Source organism: Somniosus microcephalus, chromosome 12, assembly GCF_052327205.1.
Source record: "Somniosus microcephalus isolate GS21.2 chromosome 12, FLI_Smic_1.0, whole genome shotgun sequence".
NCBI lineage: Eukaryota > Metazoa > Chordata > Chondrichthyes > Squaliformes > Somniosidae > Somniosus > Somniosus microcephalus.
The window spans coordinates 140,132,479-140,153,063 of NC_140998.1; the positions used below are offsets into that span (position 1 = coordinate 140,132,479).

General features: G+C 46.2%; 1 protein-coding gene across 5 annotated transcripts in view; it reads left to right on the forward strand.

Moving 5' to 3' along the window:
* Positions 1–20,585, forward strand: part of pcnx1 (pecanex 1) — a 372,844-nt gene that overhangs the window by 301,385 nt on the left and 50,874 nt on the right. For all 5 annotated transcript variants that reach the window (XM_086003620.1, XM_086003621.1, XM_086003623.1 and 2 more), the window contains 3 exons: positions 784–1,014; positions 2,347–2,447; positions 4,848–4,998. In XM_086003620.1, coding sequence (XP_085859746.1) covers positions 784–1,014; positions 2,347–2,447; positions 4,848–4,998 — 483 coding nt within the window. The remainder of the gene's footprint in view (positions 1–783; positions 1,015–2,346; positions 2,448–4,847; positions 4,999–20,585) is intronic.

Below are 20,585 nucleotides of genomic sequence, written 5' to 3' on the forward strand. Positions count from 1 at the left end.
AGCAATGAGAGTAAATAGTGAGTTTATAAATATTATAACAACCTTACATTGACGAATTCCCATATGCACTCAAATGAAAGTGCAAACAATCATGGAAATACTTTCCTAGTGTACTGATTTTCTTGGTATGTTTGCATTTGAGTTCACAAGAAAATATACAGTAAAATAGAATAAAAACGATGTGAAAAGACGTAATCTACAGTGAAATTGTGTCAGGAGGTGGAAACATTGTAAACCTCCATTTACTTTTACTTTTTAGTTCTTGGGGGCAGAACAATAAAATCTTGGCAATGCAGTGTCAACATGCATCTCTGCCGAGCAGCAGGATGTGTGTCGAGTCACCCGGCCCTCCACTTGCTGAGTTCATAATTTCAGCTGTGCTACTGTGAGGAAGCACCAAGCAGAGGCCAAGCACTTCCCTCTGAGAGACAGTCCATCCCAGGCCGCAGTCACCCACTTGCTGCTGACACTTGCAGAGCAGCCTTGGCAGAGACCTGGGTGCAGGTCGGATCAGGTTGGTGCATAGCACAACAAGTGCTACATGAGAGACAAGGGGAGAAAATAACTTAAAATAAAGCTAGTTTATCAGTCTGAACCAGCAAAAAGATATTGCTGAGGCTTTATACAGTGAAGGTGATCCCACGGCCAGTATGATGCTGTATTGGATGGTGTCAGGAATGACCAATGTTAATGTAATCTAGTTTAATCGGATGCTGTTTTGCGGGAAAGGTTACCTTGTGTAATTTTGGTGGCTTCATCCTCTGTCTTCATGTTCACACCCAGAGTATCTTATTCTATGTAACAAGTTCTCCCAAGCTGGAGGAGTGGCTTGCTAATGAAACCATGCAGGATGGGCTTCGAGCATGTACTAGCCATAACTACGTGGACGTGGATCCCACCTTTAATCCAAACATCGACGAGGACTATGATCACAGGCTGGCCGGAGTATCAAGAGATAGTTTCTGTGGGGTTTACCTCAACTGGATCCAGTACTGTGCTTCTCGAAGAGAAAAGGTATTAGAAACAGCACCTGCCTGAGAGGGTGCTGGAAACGGATTCAATAGTAGCTTTCAAAAGGGAATTGGATAAATACTTGAAGGAGAAAATGTTACAGAGATATGGGCAGAGATATGGGAAGGGAGCGGGGGAGTGGGACTAACTGGATTGCCCTTCAAAAGAGCCACGCAGACTCGCTGGCTAAATGGCCTCCATCTGTGCTGTGTGATTCTATAATTCTATGTTCAGCATTCGCTGGCCAAAAGCTCACATCTCACATGATTCTCCAGCCTATATGTCTAGTCAATCCCTGCATGTGTATGATGCACTGGGTAAGCCATTGTGTACACCAACCATATCAGAGAAGTGTACAAAGTTTGAGGTGGCTATAGGTCTTTGGTTGTATTGCTAGGACCATTGAGTACAAAATATCCTTATATTCAGATAATACTTTCTTTGTGTATTATTATTCATAGTTAACTAGAAAAACATTTTCAGTTGCCAGAAGTGTGTACAATATTTTAATACATTATGTATAGTTAGAAATGTTATAAAGTGACTAACCTGTTGACTCTGTTGCTTGAGTATTATAGTCCCTTTCAGAAGACCCAGGTTTGAGTTGCACACCCAGTGGCTGTTTGAACTCAGCTACACTCATTAGATAATTTTCAACATTTTAAGCAGGTTTCTAGCTAGAGTAGTTTGTGGTGCATTGGATGCAGCCTACTGACCTAGCCTGCACTGTAATAGTACACCTTGAATTGGTTGATCACTGAGTGCTGATTGCAGCATGCAGCAGTCCATTGGCCAGATTATGTGACCAGCAGGGAAATTAGAAAACCAGTATATTTTTCATAAAGTCTTTATGATGGGTATTATTTCATCTAAGATTAAGGGATATTTCAGTGGAAGTTGCAGAAAGGCGCTAAAAGTAACAGATTGTAAATTAAAAAGTAGAAGAAGAAATTGGGAGGAGAAGGTTCAAAGCTTTATCTCTATTTATATATATATATATATATATAATAGATGTACGTATGTAGATGAGCAGTGGAATATTAGACAATACATAAACACAGTACAATACATGCAATATTATTATGCACAATTTTCAAAAAAAAATTGGCCTTTAATAACCTCATGGGGGAGTCTCACTTATTTGCATGTTCCACCAGGATGAATCTCAATAATAGGACTTCCTGTTGTGAGACTGAAGGGTAATTCTTTTTATCTTTTCACCTCATGTTAGTTTTCTGATAATTTAAAAAGCTCTATGGTGACAGAAATAACTTGCTGACTGGGGCTGTGAATTTATATGATGCATATCCTGATGGTATTTTTTTAATTTTTCAGCCTCTATCTTCAGACAGAGACTCTGCATTGGTGATTCTGTGCTATGGGCTCAGTGTGCTAGGGAGGAGAGCTCTCGGGACAGCTTCCCATCACATGTCCAGGTACTCACTCACTTTGATAAATCGAGGGATGGTAGATTGTACACTAATGCTGGAATTATGCTAACCAAATGCATTCTTCTGTAATTGGGATTTTAAGACTCCATCTGAATGCAAGTGGTTGGTACTCAAGCTACTGGAGACCTAAGGCACAGGTGTCATACAGTAAATAATTGATGAGCTTTACCAGCCAGCAGGGTTATAACATTTATTACCTATTCCTCGGCTTGCTTCCAAATGTGGTACAGTAATTAGGAGTCAAAGACAGTAATGTGATCAATTTAACAGATTTCAGAAATTAAAAGAAGTTAGAGAAGAGATAGCAGAGGCACTATTACATATATAATATATATAGAAAAGGGAATAGTGATAACTAAGGTTATTCCTATATTTACAAAGGGAGATAGAACAAGTCCAGGGGACTATAGACCAGTTAGCTTAAAGTCAGTGGTAGGAAAGATAATGGAATCTTTAATCAAAGATGGAATAGAAAAACATCTAGAAAACAAAACTATAATCGAGTGGTCAGCACGGATTTCAAAAGGGAAGGTTGTGTTTGATCAACCTTATTGAATTCTTTGAAGAAGTAACAGAAAGACTGGACAAAAGTAATGCAGTAGATGCAATATATTTGGATTTTCAAAAAGCCTTCGATAAGGTACCACTTAGTAGACTTATATCTAAGGTCAGAGCAAGTGAAGTTGGGGGCGACAGGTAAATGGATAGCAAGCTGGCCAGAAAACAGAGAGTAGGGGTTAAGGGTAGCTACTCAGTCTGGCAAATGGTGGGAAATGGTGTTCCACAGAGATTGGCACTGGGACCATTGATCTTCATAATTTACATTAATTGTTTGACTTGGGAATCGGAAGAACAATTTCAAAATTTGCCAACAACACTAAATTTGGAGGTGTATTTAATACAAAGGAATAATTCTACAAAATACAGGAGAACATTAATAAACTTGCAGAATGGGCTTGTAATTGGCAAATTAATTTCAATATAGATAAGTGTGAGGTGGTGCATTTTGGTCAGAAGAATAAGGAGACCACATACTACTCTGATAATAAGAGCCTAAATGGGGTAGAGGAGTAAAGGGGTCTAGGTGCACAGATACACAAATCACTAAAAGTAGCGACGCAGGCTATAAAAAAAAAAAGGAGCAGGAGGCGGGGTAAGATTAAAAAATAAAACAAAGGTGCGATTACTTTTATTGAAGTTCACAAAAAAGGAAAATCAGGAAACCATGCTAAAATATATGCACACTAGTGGTTCCTGCTTATCATAGGCTCATCTTAGCGATTAGAGTTCCTCTAGTGATTGCAATGGAGTTTGAGTTGGGATTTTGCTATAAAGGAAATAAGAATTTACAACAAGGCCTTACTGCACCGTCTCTTCCATGGGGAAATTCTGTGCAAAGATTACCTGAAGGAAGACAACAGAGGCACATATCTGTTTGTGTCCTATAACCTTATTTCTAGCTAAGGGTGCACTAAAATGCTGTTGAGGTTGGTGTTAACTGGACCTTATTACATATATGTCCATGGTCTTGGTATTACACATAATCACGCCTTCACTGTTGAATGCCTGCAGTCTGCATCCTAATCAATTGACCTAACTGATTGTGTTCATTTATCTCCTTTTTAACACCCGAGGTAAAAAAACAGCAATGTGAAATAAAAACAGAAATTGCTAGAAATGCACAGCAGATCTTTGAAATCTGAAAAGAGAAGGGATGGTTTATATAATCAAATTGACAGTCAGTATCATCTGCAAGGAGTTTGCTTGGACTCGAAAGGAAAAACACCATATAGACATTATTCCCGGAATTGCGAGAGAGCCTCTACACCTACAAAAGGTGTACATTCCAAAACTTTAACTTGACTTTTATCTTTTCGACCTGTTTTGTACTGCCAGCATTTTCTATTTTTATGTCCTTTTTAATACTCGCCAGACTTTGGAACTCCTCCCAGTCAGTTACCTCAATTGTATCATCAGCATTCACTGTTGAAACCTAAGCATTCCCAAGTATCTGGCTCTTATCCTCACCTTGTATTACCCTTCTTTCAACACCCACTACCCCCCTCCAGCCAGTATTGGTCACTCATTTTCCATAGCTGAGAAGGCAGGGGATACAGCTTCCTAGAAGCATGAGAGAGCAGCAGTGGATTTGTAAATCATTACTGTCTGATTTTCTTGGGCTCTGCACAACAATGCAGCTGTGATGAGGAGCTTAGCAGGAAGGAGGAATTGAGTCCATGTTCTGTCACTATTTGGTATTGAATGTTGGTGTTGCAAAGCTTTGCACCACGTACAATCTTACTTTTAATGAGATTTATTGATGGTGAGCTTTTTTACAGTTTGCTAATTTTGGCAGATGATGATGTCTAACGTGTTTCCTTTCAGTAATCTAGAGTCCTTCCTGTATGGCCTCCATGCACTATTCAAGGGAGATTTTCGAATTTCCTCTGTTCGAGATGAGTGGATATTTGCTGATATGGAGTTGCTGCGGAAAGTGGTAGTTCCTGGAATACGAATGTCCCTTAAACTCCATCAGGTAAAACTACCATTTTTGTGGCTTACTGTACAAAAGTTTTAACCAGCGGCCTACAGACTGATAGAAACCTTAGCTTTAGTATCCTGACAAATATATGCCGAGGAACCAGACATGTCCTTAATTCCCTCCTTTAACTGTTTAGTAAGAAACCGTCTGGGAATTTACCACCACAGTTTGTCTGGAATTTACCCCCTAGTGGAGGTCTAGGGATGAATGATGCTTGACTCAGTTCGCTGAACCATCTTACACTAACCAGTCCAGATCAAAATTAATTTAATTTACTAACCCTTGATTAGACAACCTTCAAGCTGTTGAGTGAGTGAATTAACTCTTTTTCTTGCCAAATTATCAAGGAAGAAGCCAGACCACGAGTCATGTTACTAAACACTATTTATTGGTTACATGTCATTCTATTCTGAACACTCACCATGTTTTCTGCAGTCTGGCGACTTATCACCTCCATGGAGATTGCCATCCTTTCCATGGTGATGCGCCAATGACTGCACAAAGGCTCTGCTCATGTTCGCTATGGACTCCTCCATTTGCTCCACACTCGCAGTGACCCTGGAGACAAAACCTGCCAGAGACTCCTACATCTGTTCCTGGAGTTCCAGCACCGTTGATCTTATGGATGGACCCAGAGGCAGAGGGTCGACATGCAGCTGAGCCGAGCTGGCAGAATCCTGCGCCCTCCGACTAGGACTCTCCACTGCTGTCCCTGTCTCCACAATCTGCTGATGCTCACTTGTGAGCTGTGATACACCAGGTGACAACACTACTCTATGTCCTGAAGGTCCCACCGAGGTGTGAGTGCGCTGGTGCTGGGTGCGCTGAATTCTGCTGACTCTGCACCCTCAGAGGTTGCAGCTTCCTCTGAGGAGTCTTGAGGCTCATGCTGTTCCTCCTGGCTAGTGGGGACGGGTGCTTGCGATGGTCCTGTGGGGGAGTAAAGGAAAGAGTCAGAGATGTGATGCCAAGGTTACATGCACGTTGCATATTGCAGATGATCATTAGTCCATCTGTTAGAGCTTCAGAATCATTATCAGCAACTCTTGCAATGTCAATGAGAGAGATGGAAAACTATTCTGTCACCAGCTTGCTGTGATGCACCCCTCTGTCCGTCCCCGACTTGCGCATCTTCCTCCACTCCCACGATCTCCAGGACCACCACCTCCTAGGGGTTACTGAGGGTGGCCCTCCTCCTGTCCTCGCTCTTTCTCGCTTATTGTGAGCTCTCTTTTCCTGCAATGAGGGAGACAAGTGGAGGTTGAGTGAGAATGAAGGAGCGAGTGTAGAGATTCCATAGCATAGATACTTAGAAGATGGAGTGAAGTGGCAAGACCAAGGGCCCTCCCTGTGTGTTGTCAGTTGTTTTCATAGCATCACAGTGATAGGGAGTGTGAGGGCTGCATAGTCGAATAGTTAGGTGAATGTGACCAAAGAGAGAGAGGGAATGGGTAAGGGTGCATGGATGTCAGTGTCAAGTGGGATGTGGAGGAAGAGATTGCTAAAGCTGAGTGCTGGTGAGGAAAGGCAATGGGGATCAGATTGAGGGTGATGGGAACTTCATACTCATTTTTCTAGTGCGCAGAAGGTCATGAAATCTCTTCCTGCATTGAAGCCAGGTTCTGTGGGTTACTGATAATGAGTTGACCTCCTCTGCCACCTGGACCCACACAGCCTTGGTCTGCTGGGGAGGCTTCTTGCTCCCTGCAGAAGTGAAGAGCACCTCTTTATGTGCTCTTGCTCCCTCAACTAAAGCCTGCAAGGCAACGTCATCAAACCTTGGAGCAGCCCTCTCTGGCTAGCCATTCTTCCTCCAGGTCCCTGTAGCATGAAAGACCAAAAGGTTGGCAGTCTGCAGAAGAAGCAAGTCTTTGGCAGACCTTAAATGCAGCAGCAATGATGACGTCATCGGAGGCGACTTTCAGACTGGAAAAACTCATTGGCCATGGGTTCCCACACGTTGGAACTCAATTGGCCAATTAAGTTACAATCGCATCAATCTCCCGCATCGATTTAGATTCAGTTGGATAACACGAAATGCGGATTACACAACCCCAGCCTGCCCCTGAATTAAAATCCAGCCCATTATGTTCAAAACCATGTAATTTTTATCATAGTGCAAAAATTTGACACTCCACATATATAAAAATTAGTTTTTCAGAGCCAGAATGTTGGTTGTTCAGCAATAATTATGATGCAGTATGCTGTTAAACTTCCCCCTCCACCCCCCGAAAAAAGTTAAGCCTTGTTGAAAGAGGTGTAATTGGGTTCTTAACACCATAGTGACTGCTGAACAACTGTTCTGGCCCTGAAAAACTAATTTTATATTTGTGAAATGTCAAATTTTTCCATTAATATGTTAAGAATTACATGGGGGGGGCGATTTTCCCAGCCCCGAGGAGGTGGGTTTGGAGTCGGGACAGTTGGCAAAATGGCAAAAACTGAGTGCAGTTTCAGAACCCGCTTCCGCGCAAATTTGCCGGAGGCGGTTTTAATGGGTGCGATTTGGTCCCGCCTCCAGCTGTCCAGAGAGGTACTTAAGACCCTTAAATAGTTAAGGGCCTCTATAATTCTATTTTGACAGGTCCTCGTTATTTTGCCACATTTTCAGCGTGTTCCACGACCCTTCTAAATCACGCCAGCTAAACCTGGCGGGTTGACAAGTGGATGGCCTCCTCACTGCTGCAGCTGCACCATTAAAACGGAGCTTTCATCAGGGATCAGTTGCAGGTGGCAGAACTTTTGTTCAAAAGGTCTTTCAGCACTTTTAGTAGACCTACCGAAGTCGGAGATGCTGCAGCTTCTATTTCTCAACTGTGGGACCTCCTTGGAAGACCCTGTCCCCACTTGAACTGAGCGCTTCCCCAATGGAGGTATCTGCCAGCAGCATGGGAACCATTTATTTCCTTTCACCATGGAGCTCAGATTTGGATGAGGAGCAGCCACGGCAGCAGCAGAACCAGGCAGCTCAGCAGCAACAGCAGCAGAAGTGCCACCCTCCTGCTCACCCACCTGATGCTGCACAGGGCAGAAGGCGCCAGCGTATCAAAGCACCTCGCCGCAGGAGAGACCCCCCTCTCAGGGTTTACAGACAGGATGAACTACCTCAACATGACTGAGCAGCAGTGCCAAAGGAGGCTGAGACTTTCGCGTGAGGTTGTTCGAGAGATCTGCGCACTGCTGGAGCCCAGAGGAGCGGGTGGACACCCCTTACCAGCGGCTGTCAAAGTCACCACCGCACTCAACTTTTTTGCCTCAGCCTCCTTCCAGAGACATCAGCAGCATCTCCCAGTCGGCTGCCCACAGTTGCATCATGCAGGTTACCGATATCCTTTTCGCAAAGGCTTACAATTACATCCACTTCTCAAGAGATGAAGGAAGTGTAACCGCGCGTTCAGTTGGCTTTGCAAATATGGCAGGCAGGCATAGACTGCACACGTGGCCCTTAGGGCACCCCATCACAACCCAGCTATCTTTGTCAACCGCAAGGGCTTCCACTCCCTTAACGTACAGCTGGTGTGTAACCACAAGAAGGAGATTTTGCATGTTTGCACCAAGTTCTGTGGTAGTTGCCATGACTCTTTCATCCTGCGGAACTCTAGTATTCCTCCGCTCTTCAATCTGCCAAACCAACTTAACGGATGGTTCCTTGGTGACGAGGGCTACCCCCTGAAGAAGTGGCTAATGACGCCGTTCAGGAGGCCAGCTAACAAGGCTGAGGAGCGCTACAATGCCAGCCACATTTCGACCAGGTCCATCATCAAGCAAACCATTGGCTTGTTGAAGTTGTGATTCCGATGCCTTGACAGATAAGGTGGAGCCCTGCAGTATTCAGCAGCCGGGTCTCCAGAATGGTCGTGGTCTGCTGTACACTGCACAACATGGCACAGCATCATGGCTTGCAGCTTCCTGATGAGCAAGTGGCTCAGTTCATGGCCTCCTTAGATGAGGAGGAAGAGCAGGAGGAGGAGGACCAAGCGCCGGCCTATCGACTAGCAGCAACAGCAGCACGCGAGCACATGGCTGCCCGTGATGCAAGGCATGCACTTATCCTGGCCAGATTTGCATAGGTTGCCCATTGTGGCACATGTCCTTGGTTCCATCTTAAGACATGATGGACATTGGACATGACTCTCTGGCCTCCTTTCACTCTGGCCACCAACCTGACCATGCAAGTGTCGCGGAGTCCGCAATGTGGAGCTGCCTAAGGCGAAGTAACAGATGCCATCATGCCAACAGTTTGCCATCAAATCATTTTTATACTTTCAAACACGGATGGCATTTTGTCAATACACACAAGCATTCACCCAAGTGGCTACCCCTGTGACTAATGGTGCTTTATTTTTCTCTTACGCATGCTCCTACATGGTGCTCCCCCTGTGGCTTCAGCAGAAGTGGAGGCCCCTTGCTTACTTTGATGCTGCTCCTGCTTCGACACCTTTGGTGGGCGTCCTCTGGGTTTCCGAGCCTGTGAGGGCTCACCATAACGTCTGCTGGTCCTGCGGCAGTGCAGGGGCTGAGACGCCCATCTCCGTTGGGTGCGGACTCTAGTGGGGCTCTGACCGAGGGCTACGCCGTGGCATGGAAGTGTGAGCGCTTGGAGAGGAGCCCCCACTTCCTTGTTGTCTGCCACCAACTTCCCTCTCATGGGTCAGGTCCACCTCAGCGCTTGCAAGTGGCTTGAGAGCACCTTGCTGCACATCAGGGGGGCCGTGGGGACCCGTCTCTGCACTGGCAGTCCAACTTAAAAGAACTTCCGTGAAGCTCTGGTTTCTCTGTTCAGTAACTGCCCATTGCTCCTCCAGAGATGTCAGTCTATTCTGAACAATCACCATGTTTCCTTCATTCTGGCGACATATTGCCTCCATGGCCGGAGCCAGCCTTTCCACGGAGGTTGCCATCCTTTCCGTGGTGCTGAGTATATGTGCCATTGCCTCCCCAACGGCACTGCTCAGGTTAGAGTTGGACTCCTGCATCCTCTCCACACTCGCAGTGACCCTGGAGACAAGATCTGTCAGAGAGTCCTGCACCTGCTCCTGGAGTTCCAGCATCGCTCTCCTTCTGGATGGACCCAGAGGCACAGGGTCCACATGCAGCGGAGCAGAGCTAGGAGAGTCCTGCGCTCTCCGCTGAGGACTCTCCACTGCTGTCCCTGTCTCCACCACCTGCTGATGCTCACCTGTGAGACGTGATACACACGGTGACAACACTACCCTATGTCCCGAAGGTCCCACCGAGGTGTGCGTATCTGCGCTGGTGCTAGGTGCGCTTAATTCTGCTGACGCTGCGTCCTCACATCTTGCAGGTTCCCCTGAGGAGTCTTGCTGCTCAACCTCTTCCTCCTGGACAGTGGAGGGGTGGTGGGGGGCGCTCTGTGGATGGTCCTGTGGGGGAGTAAAGGCATGGGTTAGACATTTGACAGAATTGTGGCATGTGGATGTAATAGTGCAGATGCTCTAGTGGCATTCTAATAATGTACACCAGCAGCCATTTCAGTCACTCAAGCAGTGTAAATGAGAGAGAGGCAAAACTATTCTGTCACCAGCTTGCTCTGCCTCGCCAGTCTGTCTGTCCCCCACCTCCACCTCCACCTCTGTGCTGGCGATGTCCAGGGCCGCCTCTTCAGTCTGGGTGAGAATGGCTAGGGAAGGTGGCCCGCCTCCTGTCTTCGCCCTTTCCCTTCTATTGTGGGCTCTCTTTTCTTGCAGTGAGGGAGACAAGTGGAGTTGGAGTGAGAATGATGGAGTGAGTGTAGAGAGTCCAGTGCATAGATGCTTAGAAGGAGACAAAGATGGAGTGAGGTTCTATGTCCACGGGCCCTCCCTGTGCGTTGTCAGTCATTGTCATTGCAGAACATTGAAAGGGAGTGTGAGGGCAGCATAGTGGAATAGTCAAGCGATTGGGTTCATAGATGGTGAATGGTGCAAGGGTTGTAAGGGTAAAGTGGGATGTGGAGGAGGAGGTTGACAATGCAGAGCGCTGGTGATGAGAGGAGAAGGGGAGCAGAAGGAGGGTCAAGCTGAAGGTATACTCACTTTGCCTGATCTTACAAGGTCATTGAACCTTTTACGGCACTGCTACCATGTTCTGCTGCACACCGATCTGGAGGTGATATCCCTTGCCAGCTGTGCCCACACAGCCTTGGTTTCTTTGGAAGGCCTCTTCCTCCCAGATGAGGGGAAGAGCCCCTCCCTGCTGGCGCTCTCCCCCTCAACCAACATTCCCAGTGCCTCATCTGAGAGCCTCGGGGAGGCCCTTGCCTTGGAGTTGGCCATTCTTGAAGGAGATAACAGCTTGGAGGTGGTGCAGCATCGACCAAAATCCAGTGGAATGAGCCAAGGCAGCAAGCAGCCCTTAAATGAAGCTGGATAAGTGACGTCAGCAGAGGCGAGTTTCAGTCCCAAAACACTAATTGGCCCAGGGAACCCACTCCTCTGAAATCAACTGGCCAATTAGGGGAAAATCGCAATTTTTTTCCCACCTCAGTGGAGGCGAGTTTGGAACTCGCCCAAACCAAAACCCGCCTCCATTGGGAAAATCGCCCCCATGGCTTTTAAATTTTTTTTTAAAGGTTGTTTATGATATTTCAATTTCTACCTTAATCCTATGTGTATGTCCCAATCTTTATTTCGCTCTCTGTAAAATTTATAAAAAATAAATTATAATTTGTGCATTTTACTTCCTAGTTTGCTGTCTGAGATTTCTTAAATGTGATTGCCTGCTTGATGACATCACTGTTGTTGGACAGTGGAGCTTTGCTTGATTTAGCGGCAGATTCAAACTAACATTGAGAGAGCTGAAATTCACACCACAGAGATCGCTAGATCTTTATGGGCAGCATTCTTTGAGGTCAGCGGCGAGCACCATCGCTTCACAGCTGACCGCAAATTATGGGCCATTGACTTTACGACTTTTTAAAAAAAATCATTCTTTCAGGATGTTGGTGTCGCTGGCAAGGTCAGTATTTATTGCTCATCTCTAGTGGTCCTTGAGAAGGTGGTGAGCCTTTTCTTGAACTGCTGCAGTCCATATTGTGAAAGTACTTCCTCAGTGCTGCTAGGCAGGGAGTTGCAGGAGTTTGACCCAGCGATGATGAAGGAACGGCGATACATGTCCAAGTCAGGACTGGTGTGTGACTTGGAGAGGAACTTGCAGGTAATGGTATTCCCATGCAGCTGCACCCTCTTCTTTTTAGGTGGAGGAGCTCGTGAGTTTGGGAGGAGCTGCCAAAGAAGCCATGGATGGTGGGTTGCTGCAGTGCATCCTGTAGACAGTACACACTGCAGCCGCGGTACACTGGTGGTGGAGAGATTGGATGTTTAAGCTAGCAGATGGGGTGCCGATCAAGTGGACTGCTTTGTCATAGATGGCATCAAACTTCTTGAGTGTGGTTGCAGCTGCACCTATCCAGGCAAGTGGAGAGTATTGTATCACACTCCTGACTTGTGCTTTATAAATGGTGGAAAGCCTTTGGAGAAATGGGGATGTCTCATTTGCCTCAAATTACCCTCTTGCCTCCTCAAGTAGCCTCGGCATTTATATGGCTGGTCCAGTTGAGTTTCTGGTCAATGGTGACCCCAGGATGTCCATGGTAGGGGACTTGGTATTGGTAATGCCATTGAATGTCATGGGGAGGTGGTTGGGCTCTCTCTTGTTGGAGATAAGAAATAGGAGCAGGAGTAGGCCAATCGGCCCCTCGAGCCCGCTCCGCCATTCAATAAGATCATGGCTGATCTGATCCTAACCTCAAATCTACTTTCACTCTCCATCCCACCCGAACCCATGTGATCTCCCGGGAAAGGCGAAAAACCAGATAAAAAACCCAATGGCCAATTTGGGAGAAAAAAAACTGGGAAATTCTTCTCCGACCCATCTAGGCGATCGAAACTCGTCCAGGAGATCACTCTGTCCCTGTATTTCCTGCAGTACTTACCTTCTGTAAGAGGTGATCTCCACCCCAGCCAGGAACAGGCCCAATTTACTCTTGAAGGACTCCTAGCTGGCAGCCTGTTCCCGAGGTCTCCACTAATCCCTGTGAATAGAACCATCTCCTGAAATCTAACACAGAATTAGAAGACAAGAAGTAGGAGCAGGACCAGGCTACAAGGCCCCTGGGCCCGCTCCGCCACCCACAGGGCCATGACCGATCCGAACCTAGCCTCATGTCCGATTTCCTACCCGCTCCCCGTAACCCCTAATTCCCCTTACTTCTAGGAAACTGTCTATTTCTGTTTTAAATTTATTTAATGATGTAGCTTCCACAGCTCTCTGGGGGGCAGCAAATTCCACAGACCTACCACCCTCTGAGTGAAGAAGTTTCTCCTCATCTCAGTTTTGAAAGAGCAGCCCCTTATTCTAAGTTTATGCCCCCTAGTTCTAGTTTCACCCATCATTGGGAACATCCTCACCGCATCCACCCGATCAAGCCCCTTCACAATCTTGTATGTTTCAATAAGATCGCCTCTCATTCTTCGGAACTCCAATGAGTAGAGTCCCAATCTACTCAACCTCTCCTCATATGTCAACTCCCTCATCCCCGGGATTAACCGAGTGAACCTTCTTTGTACCGCCTCGAGAGCAAGTATGTCTTTTCTCAAGTATGGACACCAAAACTGTATGCAGTATTCTAGGTGTGGTCTCACCAATACCTTGTACAACTACAGCAATACCTCCCTGTTTTTATATTCCATCCCCCTAGCAATAAAAGCCAACATTCCATTGGCCTTCTTGATCACCTGCATACTAACTTTTTGTGTTTCGTGCACCAGGACCCCAGATCCTTTTGTACTGCAGTACTTTCCAGTTTCCTACCATTAAGATAATAACTTGCTCTATGATTTTTCCTGCCAAAGTGCATAACCTCACACTTTCCAGTATTATATTCCATCTGCCAAATCTCTGCCCACTTACTTAGCCTGTCTATGTCCCTTTGCAGGTTTTTTATGTCCTCCTCACTCACTACTTTCCCTCCCATCTTTGTATCATCTGCAAACTTTGATATGTTACACTTGGTCCCTTCCTCCAAATCGTTGATATAGATTGTAAAGAGTTGGGGTCCCAGCACTGACCCCTGCGGAACACCACTAGTTACTGATTGCCAGTCTGAGAATGAACCATTTATCCCAACTCTCTGCTTTCTGTTAGATAGCCAATCCTCCACCCATGCCAGAATATTACCCCCAATCCTGTGATTTTTTATCTTGAGCAATAATCTTTTGTGTGGCACCTTGTCAAATACCTTTTGGAAGTCTAAATACACTACATCCACTGGTTCCCCTTTATCCACCCTGTATGTTACGTCCTCAAAGAACTCGAGCAAATTTGTCAAACATGACTTCCCCTTTGTAAAACCATGCTGACTTTGTCCTATTAAATTATGTTTATCCAAATGTCCCGTTACTGTCTCCTTAATAATGGACTCTAAAATGTTACCAACCACAGATGTTAGGCTAACCGGTCTATAGTTTCCAGCCTTCTGTCTACTACCCTTTTTAAATAAGGGTGTTACATTAGCAGTTTTCCAATCTGCCGGGACCTTTGCTGAGTCCAGGGAGTTTTGGAAAATTATTACCAATGCATCCACAATCCCTACCGCCACTTCCCTCAACACCCTAGGATGTAAACCATCAGGTCCAGGGGATTTATCCGCCTTAAGTCCCATTATTTTACCGAGTACCACTTCCTTAGTGATTTTAATCGTATTTAGCTCCTCCACCCCCCCCCCCCCCCCCCCCCAGAGCTCCCTGTTTGTCCAGTGTTGGGATATTCTTAGTGTCCTCTACTGTAAAGACTGATACAAAATATTTGTTCAGCGTTTTTGCCATCTCCATGTTTCCCACCATTAATTTCCCGGTCTCATCCTCTAAGGGACCAACATTTACTTTAGCCACCCTTTTTCTTTTTATATAACTATAGAAACTCTTGCTATCTGTTTTTATATTTTTTGCTAATTTACTTTCATAATCTATCTTCCCTTTCTTAATCAATCTTTTAGTTATTTTTTGCTGTCTTTTAAAGACTTCCCAATCTTCTATCCTCCCACTAGATTTGGCTACCTTATATGCCCTTGTTTTTAGTCGGATACTATCCTTTATTACTTTACTTAGCCACAGATGGCTGTCTTTTCTTTTACACCCTTTTTTCCTCAGTGGAATATATTTTTTTTGAAAGTTGTAAAATAACTCCTTGAATGTACCGTCTTACCCTTTAATCTATTTTCCCAGTCCACTCTAATCAATTCCGCTCTCATACCTTCATAGTCTCCTTTATTCAAGCTCAGTACCTTTGTTTGAGATCCAACCTTCTCACCCTCTAATTGAATATGGAATTCAACCATGTTATGGTCACTCATTCCAAGGGGATCCTTTACTAGGACATTTTTAATTAATCCTGTCTCATTACACAGGACCAAATCTAAGGTTGCTTGCCCTCTGGTCGGTTCAGTTACATATTGCTCAAGAAACCCATCCCTAATACACTCAATGAACTCTTCCTCAAGGCTGCCCTGCCCAATTTGATTTGTCCAGTTAATATGAAAGTTAAAATCCCCCATAATTATAGCTGTTCCCTTATTACAAGCCCCAACTATTTCCTGATTAATACTCCGTCCAACAGAGTTGCAACTGTTAGGAGGCCTATAGACTACGCCCACTAGTGTGTTTTCCCCTTATTATTCCTTATCTCCACCCAAACGGTGGCATAGTGGTTAGCACTGTTGCCTCACAGCGCCAGGGACCCGGGTTCAAATCCGGCCTCGGGTGACTGTGTGGAGTTTGCACATTCTCCCCGTGTTTGCGTGGGTTTCCTCCGGGTGCTCCGGTTTCCTTCCACAGTCCAAAAGATGTGCGTGTTAGGTTGATTGGCTATGATAAAAAATTGACCCTTAGTGTTAGGGGGATTAAATATGCGGGGTTACGGGGATAGGGTGGGATATGTGTTGGTGTAGGGGTTACGGGGATCGGGTGGGATATGTGTCGGTGCAGGCTCGATGGGCCGAAATGGCCTCTATCTGCACTGTGAGGTTTCTGTGATTTCTGTGATTATCCTGATCCTTTGACCCAATATAATTTCTCTGTATTGCAGTGATTCCTTCCTTTATTAACATAGCCACCTCGCCTCCCCTTCCTTCCTGCCTGTCCTTCCTGATTGTTAAATACCCTCGTACGTTTAATTCCCAGTCATGGTCACCCTGCAGCCATGTTTCTGTAATGGCCACAAGATCATACCCATATGTAGTTATTTGTGCCGTCAACTCGTCCATTTTGTTATGAATGCTACGTGCATTCAGATAAAGAACTTTCCAATATGTTTTGTGACACTTAGTTCCTGCTTTTTCCCCTTTTACTACTTTACCCTTTTACTCCATACACTCTGTCCCTTCCTGACACTCTCTGGTTTTTAATTCCCCCACTGCTACCTAAGTCTATGACCTTCTCCATTGTCATTTTTATTATTTGCTCTCTAGAAACCTCCCCCCCACTAATTAGTTTAAAGCCCTCTCTACAGCCCTAGTTATATGATTCGCCAGGATTCTTGTCCCAGCACTGGCCAAGTGAAGTACATCCCAACGGAACAGCTCTCTCCTGTCCCAGTACTGGTGCCAGTGTCCCAAGAAGCAAAACCCAATTTTCCCACATCAGTCTTTGAGCCACGCATTTAACTCTCTAATTTTATTTATCCTAGCCAAATTCGCTCGTGGCTCAGGTAATAATCCAGAGATTATTACCCTTGAGGTTCTGTTTTTTAATTTGACCCCTAGCTGCTCATATTCCTTTAACAGAACCTTCTTCCTTGTCCTATCAACGTCGTTGGTACCAACATGGACCACGACAACTGGATCCTCCCCCTCCCACTCCGTTTCTCTCCAGCCCAGAAGAGATGTCCTTAACCCTGGCAGGCAACACAGCCTTCAGGACTCCCGCTCTCGACTGCAGAGAACCCTATCTATCCCCCTAATGATACTATCCCCTACCACTACAACATTTCTATTTACTCCCCCCACTTGAATGGCCCCCTGTTCCACTGCGCTGTGGCCAGGTTGCTCATCCTCCCTGCAGTCCCCGCTCCCGCCCCCACAGGGAGTAAGAACCTCGAACCTGTTTGACAAGAGCAAGGGCTGCGGCTCCTCCAACACTACCTCCTGGATCCCCGTACCTACCTCACTCATAGCCACACCGTCCTGTCCCTGACCACGGACTACATCTGAATTAATTAATTTCATAGGTGTGACTACCTCCTGAAACAGAGAGTCCAGGTACTTCTCCCCCTCCCTGATGTGTCGCAGTGGTCATTGCCTGGCATTTGTGTGGCGCGAATGTTACTTGCCGCTTATTAGCCCAAGCCTGGATGTTGTCCAGGTCTTGCAGCAGTCATTATCTAAAGAATTGCGAACGAAGCTGAACATTGCAATCGTCAGCGAGCAGCCCCACTTCTGATGGTGATGGAAGGCAGGTCATTGATGAAGCAGCTGAAGGTAGTGGCACCTAGGCCGCTTCCCTGTAGAACTCCTGCAGCGATGTGCTGGGTCTGAAAAATTGCCTTGCAACACCTACAACCACTTTCCTTTGTGTCAGGTGTGACTCCAGCTACTGGAGAGTTTCCTACTGATTCCCGTTGACTTCAGTTTTACTCGGCTCCTTGACACCACTTCTGTCTGAAGCTGGTTGTAAATGCTCAGCCTTGCCTTTTGCACGAACGTGCTAGGCTGCGCCATCATTGAGGAATGGGGATGGTTATGGTGTCTCCTGCTCCCATTAGTTGCTAATTGCCATCACCGTTCACGACTGGATCTGGCAGGGCTGCAGAGCTTTGACCTGATCCATTGTTCATTGGATGGCTTAGCTCTGACTATAGCTTACTGCTTTTGCTATATAACATGCATGTAAGGCCATGTTGTATTCACAGAATCACAGAAACCCCACAGTGCAGATAGAGGCCATTTCGGCCCATCGAGCCTGCACCGACACATATCCCACCCGATCCCCGTAACCCCTACACCAACACATATCCCACCCTATCCCCGTAACCCCACGTATTTAATCCCCCTAACACTAAGGGTCAATTTATCATAGCCAATCATCCTAACCCGCACATCTTTGGACTGTGGGAGGAAACCGGAGCACCCGGAGGAAACCCACGCAAACACGGGGAGAATGTGCAAACTCCACACAGACAGTCACCTGAGGCCGGATTCGAACCCGGGTCCCTGGCGCTGTGAGGCAACAGTGCTAACCACTTGTACGACTTCATTTTAAAAGTCTGTATTAACTGTTCACTTACCAGTACTCAGTTCAACAACCGAACTCCATATTGTATGGGCATCCTCAGGCTGTTTACAGGGCATTTCCCTTACGAATTTTGAAGGCAACCCTTCAGGCAATTTTATTTGATACTGTTCCTACAATGCAGTGTTGTATTTTGGGATTGTACATTTATTTTTGTGCAATCGGTAACTGCATGCCTATCTACAGTATTATATGGATAAAGAAGATAAAGATTACTTGTATTTATATCGTGCCTTGTCACATCAAAACAACTCAGTCCTTCATACAGTGAATTCATAGGAACAGGAGTAGGCCACTCAGCCCCTCAAGCCTGTTTTGCCATTCAGTCAGATCATGACTGATCTGTATCTTAACTCCATCTACCTGCCTTGGTTCCATATCCCTTAATACCCTTGCCTAACAAAAATCTAGCAATCTCATTTTTCAAATTTTCAATTGACCTCCAGCCTCAGCAGCTTTTTGGGGAGAGTGTTCCAGATTTCCACTACCCTTTGTGTGAAGTGCTTCCTGACATCACCCCTGAACAGCCAAGCTCTAATTTTAAGGTTATGCCCCCTTATTCTAGATTCCCCCACCAGAGGAAATAGTTTCTCTCTATCTACCTTATAAAATCCTTTAATCATCTTAAACACCTAGCTTAGATCATCCCTTAATCTTCTATACTCTAGGGAATCTTCTTCTTCTTCTTAGGCAGTCCCTCGGAACTGAGGATGACTTGCTTCCACATTAAAAATGAGCTCGCAGGTGACTGATTAGTCCAATGCGGGACCTACAGTCTCTGTCACAGGTGGGGCAGACGGTGGTTGAAGGGGTGGGTGGGTGGGGTGCTTGGGTTGACGTGCGCTCCTTGCGCTACCTGCGCTTGGCTTCTGCTTGCTCCCGGCGAAGAGACTAGGTGTTCGGCGCCTTCCCTGATGCTTCTCCTCCACTTTGTGCGGTCTTGGGCCAGGGATTCCCAGGTGTCGGTGGGGATGTTACACTTTTTCAAGGAGGCTTTGAGGGCGTCCTTGAAGCGTTTCCTCTGCCCACCTGGGGCTCTCTTGCCGTGCCGGAGCTCCAAGTAGAGCGCTTCTTTTGGGAGTCTCGTATCAGGCATGCGGACAATGTGACCCGTCCATCGGTGCTGATTGAGCGTGGTCAGAGCTTCGATGCTGGGGATGTTGGCCTGAGCAAGAACACTGACGTTGGTGCGCCTATCCTGCCAATGGATTTGCAGAATCTTGCAGAGGCAGTGTTGGTGGTACCTCTCCAGTGCTTTGAGGTGCCTGCTGCACATGGTCCATGTCTCTGAGGCATACAGCAGGCCAGGTATCACTGCTGCCCTGTAGACCATGAGCTTAGTGCCGGGTTTGAGGTCCTGGTCTTCAAACACTCTCTTCCTCAGGCGACCGAAGGCTGCACTGGCACACTGAAGGCGGTGTTGGACTTCATCGTCGACGTCTGCCCTTGTTGACAGCAGGCTCCCGAGGTATGGAAAGTGGTTCACGTTGTCCAAGGCCTTGTCGTGGATTTTGATAATCGGGGGGCAGCACTGTGTGGCAGGGGCAGGTTGGTAGAGGACCTTTGTCTTACGGATGTTTAGTGTAAGGCCAATGCTCTCAAAGGTAGTAATCTCAGGATTGCTACCAGTGCCACGTGCTAGTCAGAGTAGAAATAGAAGAATATTTCAGATGAATACGTGGCTAGAGGAATGGTGCCAGGGGGAGGGATTCAAATTCTTGGGACATTGGAACCGGTTCTGGGGGAGGTGGGACCAGTTCAAACCGGACGGTTTGCACCTGGGCAGGGCCGGGACCGATGTCCTATGGGAAGTGTTTGCTAGTGCTCTGGGGGAGGGTTTAAACTAAAATGGCAGGGGGTTGGGAACCTGAGCAGGGGGACAGAGGAAAGGGAAACAAGGATAAAAGCAAAAGATAGGAAGGAGAAAAACAAAAGTGGCAGTCAGAGAAATCAACGGTTTAAATAAAACATGGCCACAGTAAATAATAATTCTAATAGGTCTAAGAGCGTTTAAAAAACAAGCCTGAAGGCTTTGTGTCTTAATGCGAGGAGCATTCATAATAAGGTGGATGAATTAGCTGCGCAAATAGAGGTAAACAAATATGATTTGATTGGGATTACGGAAACATGGCTCCAGGGTGGCCAAGGCTGGGAACTCAACATCCAAGGGTATTCAATATTCAGGAAAGATAGGCAAAAAGGAAAGGGAGGTGGGGTAGCATTACTGGTTAAAGAAGGGATTAACACAATTGTAAGGAAGGATATTAGCTCTGATGATGTGGAATCTGTATGGGTAGA